This window comes from Aethina tumida, chromosome 4 (assembly GCF_024364675.1).
Source record: "Aethina tumida isolate Nest 87 chromosome 4, icAetTumi1.1, whole genome shotgun sequence".
In the NCBI taxonomy this organism is placed as follows: Eukaryota; Metazoa; Arthropoda; class Insecta; order Coleoptera; family Nitidulidae; genus Aethina; species Aethina tumida.
Window position 1 is genome coordinate 25,436,869 of NC_065438.1, and position 21,929 is coordinate 25,458,797.

The 21,929-nt window shown below is 25.7% G+C and overlaps 1 protein-coding gene across 4 annotated transcripts in view; it reads left to right on the forward strand.

The window, feature by feature from the left end:
• The window catches only part of LOC109600569 (adenylyl cyclase 78C), an 88,309-nt gene that overhangs the window by 42,026 nt on the left and 24,354 nt on the right, over nucleotides 1–21,929 (forward strand). For all 4 annotated transcript variants that reach the window (XM_049966648.1, XM_049966649.1, XM_049966647.1 and 1 more), the window contains exons 3-6: nucleotides 16,880–17,048; nucleotides 17,215–17,353; nucleotides 20,498–20,667; nucleotides 20,815–21,010. In XM_049966648.1, the coding sequence (XP_049822605.1) occupies nucleotides 16,880–17,048; nucleotides 17,215–17,353; nucleotides 20,498–20,667; nucleotides 20,815–21,010 (674 nt within the window). The remainder of the gene's footprint in view (nucleotides 1–16,879; nucleotides 17,049–17,214; nucleotides 17,354–20,497; nucleotides 20,668–20,814; nucleotides 21,011–21,929) is intronic.

The window sequence follows — 21,929 nt, forward strand, 5'->3', positions numbered from 1 at the left end:
CCTGTGTCAATTCGTTTTTCCGGCCACTTTCAAATTTAGCCCAAATAACTTCTCATCCAAGTTAATTTCTCTTTTTGATCGGTTCCAAATGAGAATTAAAAATTCATTTTTGACATAAATTTTGTAAAACAGCTTTGTACAAATTAAATTATTTTATTTGATTTGATTTTCCATATTTGATTTTCTATATTTGATTTTAATTGTTTTGTTTAAACGTTAATTAAATCTTTTGCAAACTTTATTGTGCCATTAAATTATTCTTTCAGATTAACACTGGAGTGTTTGAGTATTGGTAACGAGTTAACATTGTATCCAAATACAGGACAAATAATAATAAAACATAATTAATTAAGTTGTTTAATGTTTATAATTTTATACAAGTTGGATTTATAATTAAACATCCTATTAAAAGTTTCTGAAAATGCAGAAAACTTGCAAAGGTAAATTGCATTTTCAATCGCGTCAGCGAAATTGTAATTAAAAAGTTAATTAAATATTACATCGTAAATAGCTTTAATTATTAAATTACTTTTCAATATTATCTTGGGTGCTTTAAACATACGGAAATAATTTTTCTTTATTTGGTTATAATTATCACATTTATTACTTATTTGATGTTTTTATTTTTGTTTCGAATAAAATTGTTTGTGACGTAGAACTAAATTTGATTCCAATTAGTGGGGGAATTTATGATGTTCCTTTGAAATCAAAACTACCAATCTGGAAATATTGCTCTAAAATTTTAGTTTTATATTAACGCTTATGAGAGCTAATTATCGTTGTTAATTAAAATGTTTTTAAATTACTTTTAAATCTTTTGCATATTTATTAGATAATTTTAATTTATTGTTTAATAAATTGTATTGAATTTGGACTGGTTAATAGTGAAAAGAAATTATTATGTAAGTTATTATGACTTACTATTAGCTTAATTTTTTCACAAGGAACACTACACTTTCATATTAGTTTTTGCTATACCATTTAATATGACACGTGGTTAATTTAGAACGCTCTCTCTAGAGCTTAAACAAACATGCGACATTCCATGTTTTATGTATGCCATTATTTTTAATTGCTATTAGTTTGTTATCTTTTAAATCTCATAAGCTTTATGTCAATTAATTTTTTTTTCATTCAATATTACAAAATGGTTTCGGATGAATAATATAAAAATATTATACAAAATTGGAGGTCGTTTTTATTTTTATTTATTTTTTAATTTTATAAAAAAAATTGATCAAATTGGACTAAAAAAATTGTGCTTAATTTTGTGTTAATTGATGACACTATTGTCACGAATAAACGATGACGCTTAAAGATATGTCTTCGTTGGTATCCACAGAGATTTATCACATTTTATACATGAGCTTTCACTAAACTGTTTAACGGGGTCAGATTTATAATTTGCGGTAACATGCGATATTCCATGTTCCATAAATTCCATTTATTGTGGTAATTGACATTAGTAGGTTATCTTTTGGATCTCGTGGGCTTTAATTTCTTTTGTTTGGATGTCTCAATTTACAAGTTTAATAAAATCCAATTAACACAGTTATTATAACTTCCAGAAGTTTTAAATTAAAATATTGTAATAATAAATTACGATAGTATGTATTTTTTTAACTTCCGACACTAAAAAATTGGTTGCTAGACACCTTTAAAAAATGTTCTCCAAAGAGAGAATTTTAATAGAAAGGTCCTCCTCATCTCAGTTTTTCAGTTTTTTCTTCAGTTCCATATGGCAAAATCCATATCTTGCTAATACTTGATCGTATAGAAAATTTATTTTCACAATTGTAGAAAATTGAACGCTCTACAAAAAAAGTATCAATTTTTTCATAACTCTTACCGTTTAGAAAATGCCGGAAATTAGTTTGAATTTAAAAAAATTCCTTTTATTTCTAAATTTTATAACGCGAAGATAAGTAAATATTATAAAATGCTCAACATATATTTTTATAGAAAATTAAACGCTATACGAAAAGGTTTCTTGTGGTTAATCGATTACTCTAACCATTTAGAAGATATTCACATTCGAATTCCAATACATAGTTATTTTAATAGCTTTTAATAAATAGTTTACATTTATCCATTTAAGGCATGAATTTTGAAAATTTTCATAAAAATTTGAGAGTATTTTGATAGAATAGTTTCTATGTTATGTCTTATTTTTCGTTTAGGAATATATTTCTTTCTAATTTTTAACAATATTTTCTTTTAATAATTTTACTTTTCTGCTTTCTACTGTTACAAAATATAAAATTTCGTCTAGTAAAATGGAACTTTTTTCTATTTATATGTTTAATGATATTTCTTAAATAAAAAACTTTATTTTTTCTGAAATAGATTATGAATTATCTCAAAATTCATAATTTAAATGGATAAATTTAAAATACTAATAAAATCAATATCTTCTAAATGGTTAAAATAATCGATTAACCCCAAAGATCTTTTTTGTAGAGCGTTTATTTTTCTACAAAGGTATATGTTCTGCATTTTATAATATTTATTTATCTATGAGTTATAAAATTTAGAATTAAAAAAGATAGTTTTGTTAGATTCTTCAAATTTCTTTTAAACGGTAAGTGTTATGAATATATTGTAGGATACCTTTTATAAAAAACGTTCATTTTTCTACAAGAAATGTAAATACAATATCTTACTTAATGCTATTTATTCTCCTGCTTCCCATGTTATTATAAATTTCAAAAGATTTAAATTAAAATAATAAATTAATGTCAAAAACTATAACAAAAATTATAAAGTGAGGTCGAATAAAAATCATATTAAATGTTAACTAAATTGTTTCTTATTTCAAAATGCTCAGTATCATATGGTTCTGTGATTTATTTGAAAGATATATTTATTGTTGTTGACTCTGCTATTTTCTTGGTTAAAATGTCTACTTACAAAGTTTTGAGTAATTAATTTTGTGTTTTTTTACTTTTTTCATATGATTAAAACAAATTTTTATAAAATGAAGTAAGAATAAAAATCATATAAAATGTTAATTTAACTAAATTTTTCCTTGTACCAAATTGTTCAGTACCATATGGTCATGTGATTTATTTGAAAGATATATTTATAATATGAATGGTTTTCTGGTTAAAATCAGCTAAGTAGTTAAATATTAAATATTTTTCGTATGATTAAACTTACTATTTAAATTAATTGTACCTATTGACATTGAAATAGTCTAGCCTGAAATTGAATTCTCGCATATCTAAACTGTGTTGCTGTTATGATTAACTACTTGTAATTTTTCATTTTACAGTTTCTGTTGACATAAATTCCAAGAATTTATCTTAAAATTGTATTATGTACTTTGCAGAATCGAAAAACATTAAAAGTTGTGTTCAGTCTGATTAAGAAAATGAATAATGCCACTTGAAATTATTCAGATGAGAATTATTCAAATTAATTAATCTGCATGACCATTACCTCGCTAAGTTTATGTGCTTTGTCGGTTACATCAGACAGTTTTAACATAAAGTGTAGTTTATGTGTATTTAAAAACCTTCAGACAGTATTTCTGCTGGAAGCTTTAGAGAAGAGGCCCTTTAATTATTTATAATTCAGGAGCTAAGAATGTATTCGTATATCATAAAGCTTTTTGAAATTATTTATTTATTTTATTATTTTGTGAAACAATTTGATAAATTCTGAAATATATTTTTAATATAAACATATTTCTTATTTTTAATCTATAATTTATGAAATTTAAAAATTTAAGAAATTTTCAAATTTCAGTTTGATAGATTCTCAAACAATTAATACTTTTTAAAAATTTATGTTTGATAGCTTTGTTTAATAGTACTGTTATCTCATTTAAAACTTGATTTCAACATTGGAGCTTTGGCAATTTTGTTCTTTTTCAAATATATATTTTTTTTCTATTAAATTATTTTTTTTAGTACATTAGTTGCCTGAAGAATTAAACGTTTATCTTTAAACTAACAATATTTCGTTAAAATATCTCTTTTTTACAAAACAATCCCCATCATTTTAACATTTTTTTGTTAACAAGCACATTCATGATTCTTTTAGAATAAAACCGTTTATTATGTAAAAATTGATTAAATGACTAAAACTAATAATGTAGATAAATATTTGTTCAATATGCAGGATGAGGCATAACAGCTCATTTAGCAATTTTGAAGATTTCTTTAAGTCTCTAATGCGACATGTGGTCTTGAATTGTCATGAAGGACTAAAACGCCAGGAGTCGAAATTTGCATAAAGGTTTGACCTCTTGATAGTCAATATATAATATACCACATATAGGTCACACGCATTTATCAAAATCTTTCTTAGATTAAGACTTTTTCAGTACTACATTTAAGTTCTTGTCTAGACCAGAAAGAATTGTTACCAGCCCATTGTGTGCAAGAAAAGATTTGGAATTTATCAAACCCTAATTTTGTTATCTTCACATAATTTATATGGAATTTATTTGTCCAAACTCTTAGATGAAATTTGTTAAAGATGCCTTCTTCTAATGATTGCAACTTATGAATATCAGAATTCACGATCGACCTTATCGTTGTTCATTTTCAAATCATTAATGCCATAGTTATAAAGAATATGAGAAGCTTTCAAATAATATATGATGTATGTAATATAAAAATTTATTCAAACAAATCATGAACCAAAAAATTACTTTTTGCCTTAACTTTTATTACAATTTTTTATATGCTTTTGTATCTCTTGTATAAATTATCATAAAAATTGAGCTTTTTAATGATTCAACTGAACACATATTTGTCACATAATATAATAAATTACATTTCACACGACTACATGCAATGAATTAAACAGATAAAGTTTAATTAATGAATTGGATTTGCACAATATGAAAGGGAGCTTTTTCCAGCATTCCTATAAAAACGCTACAACGCAGTGGATAACAGTCCCGCAGGATTACACAAATGTTTCAAAGGAAAAAAAATATAGAGGTGATTAATCGTCTCACCACAGACGTCGAAGCAAACAACGAATAACCATTTAACAACAAAAGTCTGTAAATATTAGTAGTGCGATCACTGATCAATTTCACCATCTAGTAATAATGTTGCTGGACAATTTATAACGTTTGTTTTGCGAATTACCACAGTCCTCATTGCATTATGTGTGTTCGACTGCTTGATTATTACTTTTATAAAGGTTTTATGAAGTCCCAACAAATTACAAAGACGTATAAATTCTAACCGTATTCATGAAAATTTTCCAAATGGAAATGTTTTTTGTCTGGCCCGATAAAGTTTATACTGTAATAAATTCTGTCTCAAAACGTATTTCTTATACATACACATGCATTTTCAGCTCTTAAAAGGAACAATAATCGTATTTTTAATATTCTAGAAATTCTTTGAAGATTGCTGATTTATATCGTATGTTATTATAGAAAATGTTCTTTTGTGTTAAAGCACACATAAAATGAAAAACTTGAATCAATTTTTGTTTAGGTAAATTTAAATATTAATTTATTCGTATTACCAATGAATTATTGATTATTGAATTCACTGACCAATCTTTTAAATGAGTGATGAGTATTATTTGAATTGGAGGTAAAGACAGAGCAAACAATAAATACGAAAAAGCGGTTAAATTATCAATTTTTTCCAAACATATCCTTAAATAAATTTAATTTGGATTCCCTTGATAATCTTCGAAGCGGCAAATTGCATTTAGGGGATCGTTCATGTTTTCGAAATTAAATTCTTTATTTGTACAGCAGAAAAATATTTGATTTATTTTTCCGATGGCTTATGTTACAAAGTTTACTTTCAAATCTAAAAACTAAGGTAAATAATTTCCTTTTGCTGTTCATTCAAATTAATAATTTATTTCGGTCATAAAGGCAACCCTCCAATTGATATTCCTAAAGGAGGGTTAAATTGCAATTGTTTATTCGTGTTACTTGAAGCTTAAACATTAATTAGGTATATTTCTCTTAATGAGCCATTTGGCAAAGTGAATACAATTATTTTTATTGTTTTTATTAAATTAAAGAATCAGTTTTGAATTAAGTAACAAGAAACGAAAATAAAATCATTTTGAATAAAATATTTCTACAAGTAAACAGGAATAAGCAAACTGATAAACATTGTGCAATAATTTTCTTGTACCTATTTTTATCATAAACCACAAACTTCTTTATTAAAATAAATACTTTTATTAAACATATAAAAATACATAGTTTGATACGCTTAGTTAGTTAGTTGATTATAAACAGGGATGACCAAGCTGATAAATAATGTACATTTCTTTCTTCCAATTTTTATCAGAAACCACAAACCTCTTAATTATAAGAAATGTTTTGATTAAACATATAAAAATACACAATTTAATAAAATTAGTTTATTTTAATTTTCTTCATTTCTTATATTATTCTGAATAATGAAATTATTTTGATAGAAAACGTTTTTGACCAAAGAGCTTTTGTGTTTAGTTTCCTTTTTATTTATTTATTTTTTTCATTTCTTATCATAGTTTTCTATATTTCTAATGTTAGTATGAATATTATTAAATTAAAAAAATAAGAAGTATATGAAATGTCTTTAACTAAGAAGCTTTTGCTTATAATTTTCATTCATAGTTTTCTTCATTTTTATATTATTAGAAGAATATGTTTAAACTGAAAGAAGAGAACTGATAAATATTGTATATTGCTTTTATTATACCCATTTTTATCATAAAGTCAATTTCTAATTATATGAAATGTTTTGCTTAAACATACAATATATGTAGTTTAAACAATAACTAATATTTTGTATTTATTGTAATGAAAAAAGTTTTTGATCAATGAGCTTTTGTATTTAGTTTCTCTTTTGTTTTCTTCATTTCTTATTCTATTTTGAATAACAAAATTAAAAATGAATAAGTAAACTAAACTAAAAAACTTAAGGCATAATTTTCTAATTACCATGAGTGTTTTGCTTAAAGACACAAAAATATGTATTTTAATAATAAATTTATTTTAATAAAAAAATTTTTTGAACAAAGAGCTTTTGTTTTTAGTTTTTTTATTTCTTATACTATTATGATTAACACAATTAAAACAAGAAGAAGAAGAACACCAAAAGTGTTTTACTTAACTTATTTTAATACGAAGAGTTTTAACCAAACAGTTTCGCCTATAATTTTCGTCATAGTTCTCTTTGTTTCTTATATTATTATAAAAAATATGATTAAATTAAAGTAAACTGATGTTGCTTTATTGTACCCATTCTAATTATCAAAAATGTTTTGCTTGGACACACAAAACTGTGTATTTTAACAATAAACTTATTTTAATGAAAAATGTTTTTGACCAATGAGCTTTTCTTTGTAGTTTTCTTCATTGCTTCAAAGGAAGATGAAGAATTTTTAACCAAGGAGTTTTTGCTTATAATTGTCTTCATTTCTTAAATTCTTATGAATTATATGATTAAACAGAAAGTTTTGTGTAATGATTTTGATGTACCCATTTTAATTACAAACCATAAACATACAAATACATGTATTTTAACGAAAAAGGTTTTTAACCAAAAAGCTTTTGGATTTCATTTTCTTTGTACATATTTTAAAAGTATTTTAATAAAAAGGGTTTTTAACGAAAGAGCTTTTGTTTTTAGTTGCATCTAGTAAACTTTGTACATTGCTTTTGTTTTACGCCTTTTTTAACATAAACCAAAAGCCTTCTAATTACAAGACGTGTTTTACTCAAATATGTAAAAATCTTTAATAGTTTTTTAATAAACATAACTTATTTCAAAAACAGAATTTTTAACCAAACTTTCAGTTTCTTTTATACATTTCTTCGTTTCTTATATTATTATAAATAACGTAAATTCAACAGGAAATAGCGAACTGATAAATTTTATAAATTGTTTTCTCTGTTTCCTTTTTTATCAGAAACCACAATCTTGTTACTGAGAAACAGTGTTCAATATGCAAAAAGTTGGTTTTATAATTAACTTATTTTAATAGGAAGGACAATAACCAAACAACCCGAGAATTTAACCATAACAATAACTTTCTTAAATACATTTTATCCGAAAAATCCATATTTTAATTTTTTTTGTTTTTCACTACACGTCATTGGAGTCAAAAATAGGTCAAAAAGTCTACAAAAATATGACATGCTGTTTGAACCGTTTCCTTAAAATAAACATTTAAGTGACATTTGAAAACAATTGTTTCCAGATATCTAATTATTATATCCTTCTCGACTTATTTGTATTCAAATTAGGAATTGATCGGTTTAATTCTTTAATTTAAACTGAAAATACACATTTATTTAATAAAAAATCCACTTTAATAAATTGTTTCATGTTATTACTGGTTGACGCCCAATCGTAATAAAAAAGAAATGCAGTATTAAAAACCTTTCCACAAATGAATCCACCAGACACATATACGATAAAGTAGTTTTTGAAACTGAAGAATCGGCAATGTTCGGGAACTTCGTTGTTGGTATTTGGAGTTAACTCATTGGCTAGAGGCACACCTCAGCTGCTCTCCCATTGAAACAATAGTCGGACATTAAAGTGCATGCACGAATGTTGGAATCAAATTAAATATTCAAGATTTCCTTATGAAATAAAATGGCGCGAAGAGTCACATTTAAAAGTGCCTCTGGAGTACCGGCGCACAAAATATTTATTGAAATTTAATATAAAATTCTTATTGCTTGTTTGATTGTCAGATTTACAACATATTACCCTTCTATCTTTGTTTAATTATTAAGTTATATTCTGTTTGAAAGAACAAAAACATTAAAAATGTATTTTTTAATATTAAGGTTATGTCAATTATAATTTATATTGCTAATAGAATTATCAAAAAAATGACAAACTTTTTTAAGTATCTGGGGAAATTATCATAGTACGTGGTATTATGTTATCAAAAATAGGACACCTTAATCAAAAAGCTTTTATTTTGTAAAAGATAACACTTTACATATCTGAATCGATAGATAAAATTCAAGTGTTTACAATTATAACAAAAGAGCATTGGGATTTATTAAATATAACATGTGTATTATCGCGTATAATAGCTTTATCAACTATCTATTCCATATGTTGATATATTGGGTACAACCATTACTAAATGTAAATAAAATTAAGTTCGATTTTGAATAATTTATCCCGGGTTCGAATTTAGTCGATAGTTGCTAATTATCAAGCTAAATATATCAATCGACATATATTTTACATTATCTAACACGTTACATTGTTAAATCTGTTAATAGGTCACCGCGGAAACAACTTAATGAAGAAATTCATCATATTCGAGATAATACACTGTTAATCAATTCAAAATCATACATCATGATTACGTTGATCGCTGACGCTAATTGTCAGTGAATTAATTGTGCTACTAGTTAAGAGAAAACCATTATTTATTACAATTATACTTTGAAACAGCAACCGACTTTTTATTTCACTTCTTTCAAAACAGTTTGTTGAAGGTTTCTTTCAGTCAGCAAGAAAAACAAAAGCGGAAGTGAGAAACCCATTATTTAAGTTGATCCAGACTTGGTTTTAGCAAAGAACGAAAGAAGTCGAATTTGTCATACGGGAAAGTTCCGCTGCAGCTTATTAGGGCGGCCGTTGACTTTTGAAAACAATAACAACCCACCGCAAAAGATTTTATAGCTCACCTTTATTTTTACGATGGTCAATATAAATGCGAAAAATTTATTGCTCCTACACCGGCAAAACTAATAAATAATCCGATAAAAGTTTTAAAAGAACAAACCTCAAAGTTTTTAGATATTACCGTCCCGACTACCCGGTGCAATACTGTGCGGTTTCAGCCGCTACATTAAAGGGGTTAACGATCTTTTGCTGGAAGATCCAGAAAACAAACACGAAGATTACACGTCCCGCTGTCGTATTTACGTCGGGACGACAAATGGATAGAATGGTGAAATCCTTTCGCAACGTTACACTGCATTAATGCCATCGCAATCTTTCCCCGCACGATTAAAATACGTGCACAAGTGGCGGTATTGCTGCTACGTCTCGTGGTTCTGAAATATCCGGATCGCATCCGACAAAAAAGGATTACGGCGGGATTGTTTTAGTTTATAATGTTGGGTGAATGTCTTTTATTTCATATCGGTTACGTTTTTCTTTCGTATTACGTTCTTACACTTGTATTGATTTGATGAAATAACTCGAAAGCTATTTCTCAAAATAAGTGATTCCTTTCAAGCAACGTGGCAAATTTAAAATTGTTTTATGACTAAAATATAAACAGCCTTGACAAGAATTGAAGTTGATTGATATTATGGAAGTTTAATATTGCAAACATGTCTTTGGTTATTAACTTTATAATAGTTTAATGGGTGCCAAACTTTAAATTTTGTTTTGCATCTTGGTAAACATAAAGTGTAATGAAGTTAGTTTCGAGAAGCGTCACGTTTCAATATAATACGCAAAAGCCAATTTATAGATAATATCCAACTTTTTAGTTAGTTTATGGAAAAATTATATATAAATACTTTCCTCAAGCGCATACTGTATGCTTCATTAAAGATGAGATAAACACATTTATCACAGAAACTTATGTAAAAAAAAATATTAATTAAATAGTAATTGAAAAGAAAAATGAAAAATGGAAATTTTCTGAATTTGTTGTTAGAGGGTATTATATCATAGGCAATTTTTCTTTGTAATTTACCAACTAAAGGTGTATTTATGATATTCGATTATTTATATTGAGAATATTTGTCCTATTTTTTATTAACCTATTTGACTCAACAAAAAGATATAAATTTAGTATAAAATTAAAGAATCTTCTTAGATTTATCTTCCATATTTTATAAAAATTTTATTTATTTTTGATAGATAGATAGAAATTCTACGAAATTTTTCAAATTTGCGTAAATAACATATAACAAAAAAAATTAAACTAAGCATTTTTTATGATATTTTATATAAATTTATTGTCAAGAATACTAAAGTCAGTAGAGAACTTTATTTAATTTATTTTTAAAACTAATTTATATAAAAAAAATTTAGTTGATGGGATAGTTTATGAAAAAAGTAAATAAAATAGTTTTTTTAAATTCATATAATGTGGTCCATTGGTACCACTTTTGTAACTTTTTCATATACCGAGTAGCAAAACATAGAAGGTCGTCGACCATATCTTAACTTTTAATAAAATAGGTATAAAAAATATTATTAATAAAAGTGACACTGAAGAAACATAGGAAACAAGAAAATTCAAGAGATCTTTCATTAATGACATATTAAATAAAACCATCTATCTATTAAAGAGGCATTTAAAGATATTTGATTATTTATTTGAGAACATTTTTTTATAATAAACTGTTTACCGTATGCCTTTCAATAACGTGGATATTAAAGGACATATATTTCGATTTGACTCCTTTTTAACTCAAAGAAAATTGATAAATTTTGTTTCAAAATAGGTTTATTAAAATTAATTTTAAATATTTTCTGTTCATAACTTTTTTGCATAGATCAATAGAGCAACTAATATGATAACTGTGAAGTTTTTCGAATTTTTACAGTTAAATAAAGCATCAAGGAAATAGGTGAAAGACCCATACTAATATTTTTTTTATTATCAAATATTTCATACATTGCTTCGATAAAATTGAAGATCTAGTGATCTAATAAATTAATATTTCTGAGATTTTGATGATGAGATAGAAATCAATTTGTATAACATGTATAGAGATTTTATTGCCTGTCTATGGTATTATTCATTGTAATCAACAAATGTTATGGAAGAGTTTCTATCTTAAGAACTCCACACTGTATATGGCTTGACAAAAACTGATAAATTGAGTATTATTTAGCATATTATTTGATTTATTCAGTATTTCTTAAAAATTTTATAGCTTTATTACATCATTAAAATATTCGAATTTTTCAAAGAAAATACAATATTCTTCTAAATAAATTATAAAAAACAAAAATTCTTAAAAAGTTCTTGACATTTTCTGTATTATCAAGTATATAAACAAAAATAAATATATTTTAAACATACATTTATAGATGTCATATTATGTGCCTAAATTAATTAAAATAATTCAAAATACTAAATAAAAATATTGAAAAATTTCAGACATCATTGTTTAAATTAAATTTATATAATTTTCCTCAGTTACCTGTCAATGATCACTTTTCACATCATATAGCTTTTTATTGAGATACAATAGTGAATAAATCGACTTTCCGTCATGTTTCCATCTTAAGTGATTCACACTGTAACATTATTTTCTTCATTATATTAATATAATATTAATAGAAGAAAAGCTTAACAACATTATATATGTTCTGAGTTTTACAGCTTTTTTACATCAACCGGTGAGAGATTAAATATTTTTAAATAAGGTATAATAAATGAAATTTTAAATTGAACAAAATATATTATATATAATTAAACAAAGTATGAAAAATCATATAAGTTGATTTTTTATTATTTGTTATATAAATAAAAATGTAAAAATATATTCCAGGCAGCCAAACTAACTAAATGGAAAATATTAAAATAAAATATTGATATTCTTATATCAATCTTAAAATGATGTTTTGATTACAAATGTGTTATAATAGACCTATGACATGCATTTCTATGCTTTCTAGTTGAGGTCCAATTAAATTAAAATAGAATTATAAATATAAAAGTTACAATATAGACTTTTTTAGAATGAATCACACTGTTCAGGGTGTCTTAAATTTGTTGATTTAAGTGTCTAGAGTTTATTTTTATTCTAGTATTACAAAGTGTACATTTATATATGAATCCGTCTCTAAAGAATCGTTCTCGACAAAGTTTATTAAAAATGAAATAATTAATGGAATTTTTTTATTTCAAATTTATTTTAAATATTAAATATCTGGAAAACGTTTTATCTATTTACAAGTCTTTAATAACCTTTCAATTTTGTCCACTGAACAACTCCTCTTTATCATACAAGAATTTTTTTCATCTACGAATGTAACTACGTTCCTAACGAATACAATGAACTTTTTATGTCGACACAAATTAAAATTTGTTAAGCGAGAAAACATGTAGAAACATTTGAAGTGGGCGCTTTCAGGCACATATTTACATGCATATTTCAACTTTAGTGTAAATAATTACGAGTTTTCTGATTATGACAACACACAATTCGTGTAAAATATTAATTAACCCAATTTTATATAAAAGTTTTTGTTAGTTTAGTTGTGTAAACATATTGATTTAATGTTTTTCCAATCATTAACTTTTTTAATTCAAATAAAAATTATAATTGAATTTGCTTTTAAAATATTGGAAGAATTTATTTTTTTTATATTAATCTTTCTAAATTAATAAGTGATATATAGTAATTAATATAGTAAATATATTACAATGTTGTTATCAATGAAACATAGGGGGTTTAATTTTCATTCATGTTTTATAATATAATTTTGTACTCACTAAAGTGGTAAAAACTTGTGACATATTACTAATTACACAGGCCGAAAGATTAAACACATTCCAGCGTTGTTTTTATTTTAATGATGATTTATTGTGTCCTGAACTTAACTATCCACATTTTTCTTCTATCACATCTAGTTTTTCTACAAACATAAGAAATTTTAATTTCAAATTATCTAGGTACAATTAATTAATATTCATAAAGAGGATATCAATTTCAATTAATATAAAACAACTATTTTGAGTGACAGACATCTTTTGAGTTTTTTTTTTTAATAAAATTACTGGGCTTAATTTTTTTGTGGGTTTGATCAGGAGTATCGCGTTTCAATGACCAGCAGTAATCAGCCATCATATTGACATTCCACCGACCTTGATATCTTGTTTCCGTAGATTTGTTGTCCTGATAGAATCGTCTCCCTTGATCTTTACTGAATTTATCAAGAAAAAATCTATATGTGTCTCTAAAAGGTTTATACTCACCTTGAATTCCAATTTTTTGTATTTATCCTATAAAAGTGCCACAATTTATAAAAAGTTAGAATACTTGTATTTCCAAAAAAAGTTTCTAATTCAAAAGTATTAATTGTTGCTTCATCGTTCGTTATGAATCTGATTTATAGCCCAACGGAAATCCTATCCTTAATTCTTGTAATAGATCATCTAGTAAATTTTATGATGTAAGAGAAAAGTGACATTATATTAGCAACACGATGGAATGAGGACTGAATTAATTCTTAGTGCTAGAAAAATAGTACAAAAAGTTAATAATATTTTAAATGTTAATTCTAGTTTAGAAAACCCAGTATTAAGGACCTTAATATTCTTTTAATTTGTCATTTGAACAATTCCATTTTGTCACTCGGGAATTTTTCTCATCTACGAATGTAACTACGTTTCTAATGAATCCAATGCATTTTTTATACAGACACAAATTAAAATTTGTTAAACGAGAATACACCTAGAATCTTTTCAAATGGACGCTTTCAGGCACATATCAATCTACATTCATACGTATTTCAACGTTAGTTTGAATAACTACGCGTTTTTTTTTATTTTTACAACATACAATTCGGGTAAAATATTAATTAACCCAATATTACACAAATTTGGTTGCTTTAGTTATGTATATATGTATATTAATTTAATGTATTTCTTATTATTTATCTCCTTATATTTTTAACATAATTTCTGAAACTTTTTTTATATCAAATGGAAATCACAATTGAATTTGATTTTAATATATGGGTAAAAACTTTCAAAAAATATATAATTTGTAACATATTAAACTTTCTTTAATAAAGATATTCTAATAATGTCGAATAACATAATTTTATATTTTCTAAATTACAATTTAAAATAAATATTTTAAAATTAATATTTAGTGGTTAAGATCAGTAATAATAATTTTAATATTTCATCTATATCTGATATGTTAAATATCTCGAAAACGTTTCTTTTGAAATTTTTATTTTTTGCGTTATTTTAAAGGGAATTTAATTATGACTCAATCAATTTGGGTCCTGTTTGTCAAACAAGAATTTTTTTCATCTACGAATGTTTGTAACAAATTCAGTTTCAGAGTTTTTTTTTGTAGACACAAATTAAAATTTGTTCAACGAGGAAATATATATATATATATATATATATATATATATATATATATAAACATGCATATTTCAACGTTAGTTTGAATGACTATGAATTTCTTCATTTTTACAACACACAATTCGTATAAAATATTAATTAACCCAATATTATACAAAAGGTTTTTTTAGTTTATTTTATGTATTTCCGATAATTTTTAATTTGAGATAATTTTTATTACTTTTTGTGTCAAATGGGAATCATAATTGAATTTGTATTTAAAATGTTAAAAAAATCGAGCTCTGCAAAGATATACAATTTGCGACATATTAAACTTTCTTTAGTAATAATATTCAATATTTCAGGAAAATTTTGAGATAGTCATATTGTATCATAATATTCTAGTGAGAAAAAACTGACACAATTACTGATTTTTAAATTAATTATCAATGGTAAAGATACTTTAATAATAGTTTTGTGGAAAATTGCATTTAATTATTTCATTTATTTCTCATATTTTCAGAATTTTAAATACCTTGAAACCTTTTTATCTTTTTCAATTTTTTTGTTATTGTTTAGAGGGAATTTAATTACATTAAACTAATTTAGATTAACCAGTACGGTTACCTGAACAAGTCCTTTTTGTCACACAAGAATTATTTTCATCTACAAATGTTCAATGAGCTTTTTATCTAGAGAAATGGTGTAAAATATTAATTAACCCAATATTACACAAACCTTTTTGTTGATTTTGTTGTGTAAACATTTTAATTTAATGTATTTCCGAATATTTATTTATTTATTATTTCAATGGTAATCATAAATGAATTTGCTGTTAAAAAAATTCAAGCTTTCAAAAACTGTATTATTTGTTTAACTTTTATTTAAGTATTTCAGGAAAATTTTGAGATATTGATATTGTGTCTATGTCTTAATAACATAATTTTATATTCATTATAGTCACAAAAATTACTAAACTAAATTATTGAAACTTAATTATTAATCATTAAGAGACGTTAATAATATTTTTCTGAAATATAACATTTCATGATCATATCATTTCTCACATTTTTCTCAATGTCAAGTATCTCGCAAGCATTTTAAATTGCGCCTAATTTTATATTTTTTAGTAATTTTAAAGGTATTTTATTATGACTCAACCAATTTGGGACACTTGATTAATTTTTTTTGTACGAATGTAAAATGTTTCTAACTAATGTAAATGTGTAACTGAATGTAACTATGTTTTTAACGAATTCAATGAATGTTTTATATAAACATAAATTAAAATTTCTTAAGCGAGAGAGCACCTAGAAACTTTTGAAGTGAGAACTTTCAAGCACATATTTACATGCATATTTCAACGTTAGTTTAAATAACGAGTCTTCTCATTATTTCAACCCATATTTCGTTAAAATATTAATTAACCTAATATTACACAATATGTAATGCATTTCCGATCGTTATTTACCCATATTTGCATATAGGATTACAATAGGTACAAACTAGATTATAATCATTGTACACGTTAATTACATGAAATATATACACAAGACAAATATTATGTGAATAATAAATACACCTACTAGTTAAGTAATGATAAAATGTTTTATCTGATCTGTATTACTATCTAATCTATGTTAAATAGCCATTTTAATTTCAGTGTCGTAAACTTCCCGATCATAATTCTATTAACTAAAACTCTCTTTTTTTTTAATGGGAACACACAATAATAAATTTCCGGCTTATTCATCTCTATGTGTTCGTAACTGATTGCGGTAGTTCTACCGACGACGGAATTATGGTTAGATACGATTTATTTAACTCGACGTAATTGTGATGCACGTTATTACAATTTCAGCAATGCAAAGAACCACTCGAAAGTGTTGTGGGCGAACGCTGTCAACAAGGTGTCGACTGAAAGAAAACGACGGCCTCACTTTTCCAATATCGCTTTCGCCGTGATGAATTCGCAAAAAGTGGACACGGCCGAGAAAAGCGCACCGAACTCGCCCAGATTGATAAAACATGTGAGTAGATTTCAGTTATTTTGTTTTGTGAGGATATTTCGATAACAATTGCGGATATGAATAATTGTCTGACGCAACCGACAGACCTCCGAGTGATCGTTACAAAATTTAAGGAAAGTCAATTTTTTTGCACACGTGTTTTGACTGTGATAATGGATTTTTGCAGGACAGCACGGATAGAAGCCTCAGTAATCATTTGCAAATACCTATGAGCGATTCCATTTATATGAAGAATGGAAACGTTGATGGAAACTGTCTCGCTTTGGAGGGTAATACTTATGACGACAATTTTTCCACGACAAAAGGTATGTGTGTTTATTTGTCTGAATAAAAGTCGTAGTTGCCTTAAAGAATTATTAGAGAAATTCTTGTGAGTTGTGTGATCTGTAAACATGATGCATGATGGAACAGTAAATAGACTTGCAAATAAAGTTAAATGAAAAGTCGTCGTCTGCAAGTTTCCTTTGAATAAATGCATTACATGTGTTTAAGATTGGTGGTTTTCAGACAAACATTATGACAATGAATGACTGACCTGGAAATTTAAAAACAACAGTGTTTTGAACATTGGAATTGTATAGATATGTTTATGTCATAAATTTTTATATCCGGGCTTAATTTGTCTTCATTTAATTTTGTGTTGGTAGATTAAACAGTCTATTGTAATAATTAATGAATGTTGTTTAATTATGTTTAATTTTTATACAATATCTTTTGAAGTGTAATATTTGTATTCCCTAGATACATTAAACAAATTTAAAAATATTTTCAATATGTTTTATTTTGTTTTATAATATTATTTGAATATTTACAGCTCTAGACTGTCAGTATTTTAAATTTATTTTACATTTTATATATTTAATAGACAAAAATAAACAACATTTCATTTCATGTAAGATTTTATTTCTAAAAAATGATATTAATCTCATGTTATTCAGTTAATATTTAATTTAAATGTTGGTTAACATCGTAGAATACTTTCCATAAAAGAAGACTTTTGAAAACTAGGAAAATTATGAGCAAACTGGTAATGCTAATATACGACATGATGGTGGTAGACTACGATCGCATTCTCATTCTCTACATTCAGGGTTAATGCAGTCACTGAAAGTTTTGTCCGTTTATTATCAGAAGAAGGTTGCATGAAGTTGGTCCTAGAGCCAGAAGTCGTTTTTGACGCTCTGTGTTAAGGAGGGAGTACTGAGTTACCTTCAGAACATGATCATATGGATTACAGCCAAAAGCTTAATTGTTTGTTTGCAGATGAAGAATATTCTGTTTTTTAATTTTAATTAATTTAATTTACTGATTAATAATGATTTACTGATATTAATTTAATTACTGATTTAAAAGGTGTGTTGTTGATGCAATTTTGTTTAATGTATACAGAAGATTACATTGTGTATTTAAATTTATTTTGATAATATACAATATGTAGCCATTCCGATTTAAATAATTCAAATTATCCACTTCAAAAGACAAACTGTGTAGTATTTATGAAATATTTTATATCTTGGCCTATATCTGTTGATTTTAATAAATAATACCTCAAAAGATGGGCAATAAAAGCTCTATGTATTCTATATAAATTTATTATCTGACGGTTCATTATAACATTTTTATAACCAAAAACTGAGAAAAAATCATCAGATAGTTTAAGATATCTACAAACGTCCATTGTAAATACTTCAGAAACGATCAGAGATATGATTTGGGACACTGTACGATTTTAATAAATAATAGATCAAACATATATAATAAAACCCTTTATGCACATCACCGTCAAGTGATCTATAATGAAATTCTATTAAAGTAATTTTAATAGAGATAATTCATTTTCAATATATTCTATTTACTTCGCTAAATTAGTTATTTCAGTTAGTTTAAGCATAGGTGCACCACACTTTATGGCATCTAAGATGCCAAAAAAATAAAATATTTTTATTTATATCTCTGGTAATAAACAAGATAAGAAAATGAGATTTTCACCAACTTTAAACTTTATAAAGTGGTTGAATCTCGATTTGATATGCCAAATAAAACTCTTAGTATACTAAATTTATCAACTTTCATTAAGCCATTCGTTAATGCCGTTGTTTTCATCGAATAAAAAAAATGATATTCAGTGTGAGTCACTCCTGAAGAAACACTCCTGCAACATATGTATTTTTTAACGGATTTTAATGAACAATACCTCAGAAAATATACAATAAAAAGTTCTATGCACACCATACAAATTAATATCTGTATCATTTGACACAGGTTCACTGAAACATTTTTGTAGTCAAAATCTGATAAAAATTGGTTAGTTAGATCAGGAGATCTACCGCACAAAACTAAAGATAACTACTTTTGTTACTAAATTTATTGATTTTCAAAGAATCAAAAAGGAATTAACGAAATTTATCTTCTTTAATGGTTACGACCACTTTATTTTAAGATATACAGATAAACAGATTTTAATACAAAATGAAATAAAGAAACATAAAAAGAATTGATTAGTTAGATATAAAATACAATATAATAAAATTATTTTAATTTAATTTTAATAACAATTTATAGAATTTCAATATTTTTTATTTTATATTTAGAGATATATCATATTTTATGTGGCATCTGTATATACTTATATACAGATATATACAGTTGTCCAAAATATATTTTTTATATTTTTGTTCATATCAAAATTATTTTTTTTTTCAAAAGCCTGTTAAACATTTTATCGATGAATATTGAAAGTTTTGAATATTTATAATTAATGGGAGATAATCCAAATAAACAATATTTCTTTAATACAAAATTTATCGATTTTCATTGAGGTAAAGAGACAGATTTGTGTCTCTATCTATAAAATAACATCTTATATGTATTTAAGAAAATTATATTGATCTCTTCCCTAAACAATCCCATCAACTAAAAAAATCGTCATAAAAATTTACTTATTAATATATTTATGAGATAATTAAACAAATAATTCAAATATCTTAATTTGAAGAAATTTTTATTTTTCAATTTTATTAAAATAATAATTTTAAATAAAAAATAATTTATTTAGTACAATGTGTCAACTACTGTTCTGATTATGTTCTGTTTATGCTGTTTTTAGATTAACAATTTGTGTCAGTAATTACACATACCAAGTAATATAATTAACATCGATATAAAATATTTAACTGAATTAAAATTTTCAAATAGAACACTATATTATTTAATTTGCTTACACTTATTTGAAAGGTAACAGTGCACTGTAATTTTCTAATGTAGACAATCGGTCCCCTTTTATTAACTCGGACAATTCAGATAAATAAAATCTTCAACGACCGGCGGTTCAAAGTTCAAATAAACACAAACAAACAATGTTAATTATATAATTATTTTGAGTAAATATAAATCTCTGGATGTTAGTAGAATGTAGCCAATGGAAGTGTGTAATAATTTTTTTGTTTCAGTGGATTTCGCGACTGTTTTTAAGAAGGGATTAATGTACAAGGGAATATATTGGCCGTGCTTGACAAACAGCTTCCAGTGCAAACATTTGGAATTGGCTTATCTCAGATACTCTCACCGGCAGAGACAAAAGGCGTTGATCATTGTGAACATCGTCGATTTATTGTTGAAGGTGAGAATTTACTTGTAACTGACATACAATACAAAAAAAATCTGTTGAACAATCATGATTAAGTATTTTTGGAAAATATGTTATTTATTTACTTTCACGTCATTTTTTTAATGGACAATTTCCAAAATAGAAAATTTTTATTTTTAGGTGGCATTGATTATAGTATGGACAACCCAAAACCCCGGCAAGAAAGAGCTGTCTTCACATGCAGACTCCATAATTTGGTCAGTCTGTTGCATGTCGATCAACATCGCCGTCTGCGTTTTGGGCTGGTGGAGATGTTTCGCCAACAACTATTTGCACTGGGCAGCAGTTTGTACGTGGCTCCTCTTAACTTTACAAAGTAAGTCTGTGTTAAATTTCTACGTGTCTAAATGCAAGATTTTAGATAATAGACCTGAATCCACCAAAGCAATTAATATTATACAAAGGGCCGCCTGCATTGTTCGTTCTGTTTCTATTTAGTAAAAGTGTTTGTTCCAAATTCACTTCACATCGTTAAAGGTTCCACTCAGTTTGCTGGGATAATATATCTTTAACGAGTATACGAACTGAGCAGCCGACATAATCAATCGATTGAATTGACAAGGCAAAGCAAGTTAAATTATAAATCTGACCGCCGACAGAGGAACTCCTGTCCGTATATTACTTAGTTCCGAGACTCGCAAGTCAAATGCACTTTAGGTTCCGACACAACACAATTCATTTCCTATGGAATTGAATTAATTTGGTTTCATACATAGACTAAACCGGTGGATTAATTAGTAAATTGAGAGCAGGTTAACATCATACAATCCCGTTTGATGTTTGTACATGTATAAATTATGTCAGCGCTAGTTGTGTCTTGTTTTTGCTGCTAGAATATATTGGAAACAAAAATACTTTTAAAGAGGAAACTGTAGCTTCACATAACTTTGTTTTTGACAAATCTTTATCAAGTTCTATATACTTACTGTACTTGTAATGTAACAGTTCATATGAGTAAATAAATATAATCTATACTACATCCACACTATTTAATTCATTTAATTAACAAGTTCTTGAAAATTACACATTACATTATTGAGTTTCTTATTATGTCTAGTTTCCCTGTCAGTTTTAACGTTTTAACGTAATAATTGTGAAGAAATGACTGACAATATCTTCTGATTTGAAAATCAATAAATTTACAATCATCACGTTTATTATTCGAACAATATAATAATAATCCATGTATCTCCATGGCATGTAACATTTCTAAATCTATTTGATACCTTTTGATG